The sequence below is a fragment of the Corylus avellana genome, chromosome ca2, assembly GCF_901000735.1.
Source record: "Corylus avellana chromosome ca2, CavTom2PMs-1.0".
In the NCBI taxonomy this organism is placed as follows: Eukaryota; Viridiplantae; Streptophyta; class Magnoliopsida; order Fagales; family Betulaceae; genus Corylus; species Corylus avellana.
In genome coordinates this window covers 42474945-42477235 of record NC_081542.1, presented here as the reverse complement: position 1 = coordinate 42477235, position 2291 = coordinate 42474945, and the positions used below count along the sequence as shown (strand labels likewise).

At 40.5% G+C, this 2291-nt stretch overlaps 1 protein-coding gene and 2 non-coding genes across 3 annotated transcripts in view; all 3 read left to right on the top strand.

Moving 5' to 3' along the window:
* The first annotated feature begins 360 nt into the window (after nucleotides 1-360).
* On the top strand, nucleotides 361-431 carry TRNAG-GCC (transfer RNA glycine (anticodon GCC)). Its single transcript has one exon. It is a non-coding gene; the product is annotated as a tRNA-Gly (tRNA).
* An 11-nt stretch (nucleotides 432-442) lies between these two features.
* Nucleotides 443-515, top strand: TRNAF-GAA (transfer RNA phenylalanine (anticodon GAA)). The gene has a single exon. It is a non-coding gene; the product is annotated as a tRNA-Phe (tRNA).
* A 615-nt stretch (nucleotides 516-1130) lies between these two features.
* LOC132169831 (cysteine-rich receptor-like protein kinase 25) overlaps nucleotides 1131-2291 on the top strand; it is a 15123-nt gene continuing 13962 nt past the window's right edge. Inside the window, exon 1 of the mRNA XM_059580786.1 lies at nucleotides 1131-1866. Coding sequence (XP_059436769.1) covers nucleotides 1131-1866 — 736 coding nt within the window. The remainder of the gene's footprint in view (nucleotides 1867-2291) is intronic.

Genomic DNA, 2291 nt, shown 5'->3' with positions numbered 1-2291 from the left:
GACTTCTACTTTATGAGGCGTGATCCACTGTCGATTGAGTTACTCCTTAAAAACAAATGAAAATGCTTTCAGACACAAAGTACGAAGCGACCCATCTAACAACAAAGTATGCATCCGAATTAGCATTTCGAAAAATCATCAAAATTTTATAATCAGGAATGAGATGAAGGCGTTATTTTGAAGATAAAGTTTGGTTTGGATGAAAGTAGTGCCTTTTGATTATGTATATAGTCTTTGAAAGCTGCGAAAGAAGAGAAGGGACCAGGTGTCTACATATATATGGCTTTGGCTGTCATATACATCATAGTATTGCCTGACAGATTTCGTTTTGAGTAATATTATGACGACTCTCAGCATGAAGCACCAGTGGTCTAGTGGTAGAATAGTACCCTGCCACGGTACAGACCCGGGTTCGATTCCCGGCTGGTGCATTATTTGATTTGCGGGGATAGCTCAGTTGGGAGAGCGTCAGACTGAAGATCTGAAGGTCGCGTGTTCGATCCACGCTCACCGCACTCACGCTTCTTTTTTTTTTTTTTTACGACTTTTGACAAGCAGGAAATATCATGGCAATTCGCTACCGGAGTAGTTTTGAGGCTTTCCACGGTGACATTTGGCTACCTGCCACAACAAGCAATCGGGGAAGCAAGGATGAACACGTATCCATGTTGTCATTGTCAGTGAACCACCTTCAGAAAAGACTTCCACATCACAGCTGAAAAGAGTCAACATAAATTCAGCACATGACTAACACTTGGCCCATCAAGCTAATATTCTATGCAAGTGCAAAGAGACCATCTTCCCATTATCCACTAAAGGTTCACTAAAGGCAGCATGTCTATTCATCCCATGATCCACTAGTAGTAAATTATGGGTCTTACATTTCTTTAAGTATTATATTGTAGCACCTATTGTAATCATTAAGCAATTCTGCTATTTCAACAAGTCTTTCAGTCATTCTGAACAAATACATACAACTTGTCTCCATTAATATTCATACACAAGAACAGAATAATGTTATTTTTACTTGTTTTCTCACACATGAGAGGATTATTTTCTTGTATAGATTTTCTATAATGTTGTTCATCCAAAAATCCTTCCTACTTCTGTTATTTGTAGGCTGTGCGCTTATGATGAGCTCCATTAATTCCCAACCAACCTACAATTACCACTCGTGTGGAGATGAATCCAACAATTCCCCCAACACTTATTTCGAATCAAACCTCAAAGTCCTGCTGGGTGCTTTATCCACTAAAGCTTCCCAAGACTACAGCTTCTACAACCATTCCTCTAATGGCATCTACGCCCTGTTCCTCTGCCGGGGTGATGTTAACAGTAGTACCTGCAAAAGCTGTGTCAGCTATGCGGGTCAAGATATCACAACTCGGTGTCCATCAAACACAACTGCCATCATCTGGTTTGATGAATGCATGTTGAGGTACTCCGATGCTAATTTCTTTGGAGCGGGAGATACATTGCCAGGTCTATTCATGTGGAATGTCGAGAATACTACTTCCCCTGAGGAACCTAATTTTGGAGTACGAGCTCTAATCAACGGGCTAATAGAAGATGCTAGAGGAACAGATATGTTGTACAAGGCAGGTACCCGGTCTGGGGATAATGGGTCTGAGGTTAGATATGGTTTGGTGCAGTGTACTAGAGATATCAATGCTACTTCCTGCACCAATTGTTTGGAAAAGTCGATGACTAGTGCCAATCAATGTTGCGAAGGGAAGAAAGGGTGGCGTGTTTTAGCCCCAAGTTGTATTATAAGGTATGAGAGCTACCCATTCTTTCAGCCACCATCTCTGCCACCGCCACCGCAACCGCCACCGCCACCTCAGCCACAGCCACTGCCCGACAATGGTAAGACTAGTTCAACTTCTTCTGCCTCTGCATAATTTGGACCTATTAAAATGTGGATGTAGGCCAATTTGTAGATGACTAGTCTTTTTCGATGAAAAAATAAACAGAGGATATAGAGACAACCAATGCCATTTTTTTTTTTTTTTTTTGATGAAAAAATAAACAGAGGATACAGAGGCAACCAAGGATAATGGCAAACTTGAATGTAGTAGAAGTTGTCCCATATGGAAAACTTAGTGGTATTGGAACCTTCATGATCAAATACTGAATCCATCATCTCTCTACTGAGTGATAACAATGACCCTTGCAAAAAGAGGGTGCTTTTGGATTTGTCTTGTTTGTGACAGGTTGTGCAGGATATATATATTCATATATTTGTTTGTGTCTTTTAAGAAAATATAAGCAAACTTACATGAGTTGTATTG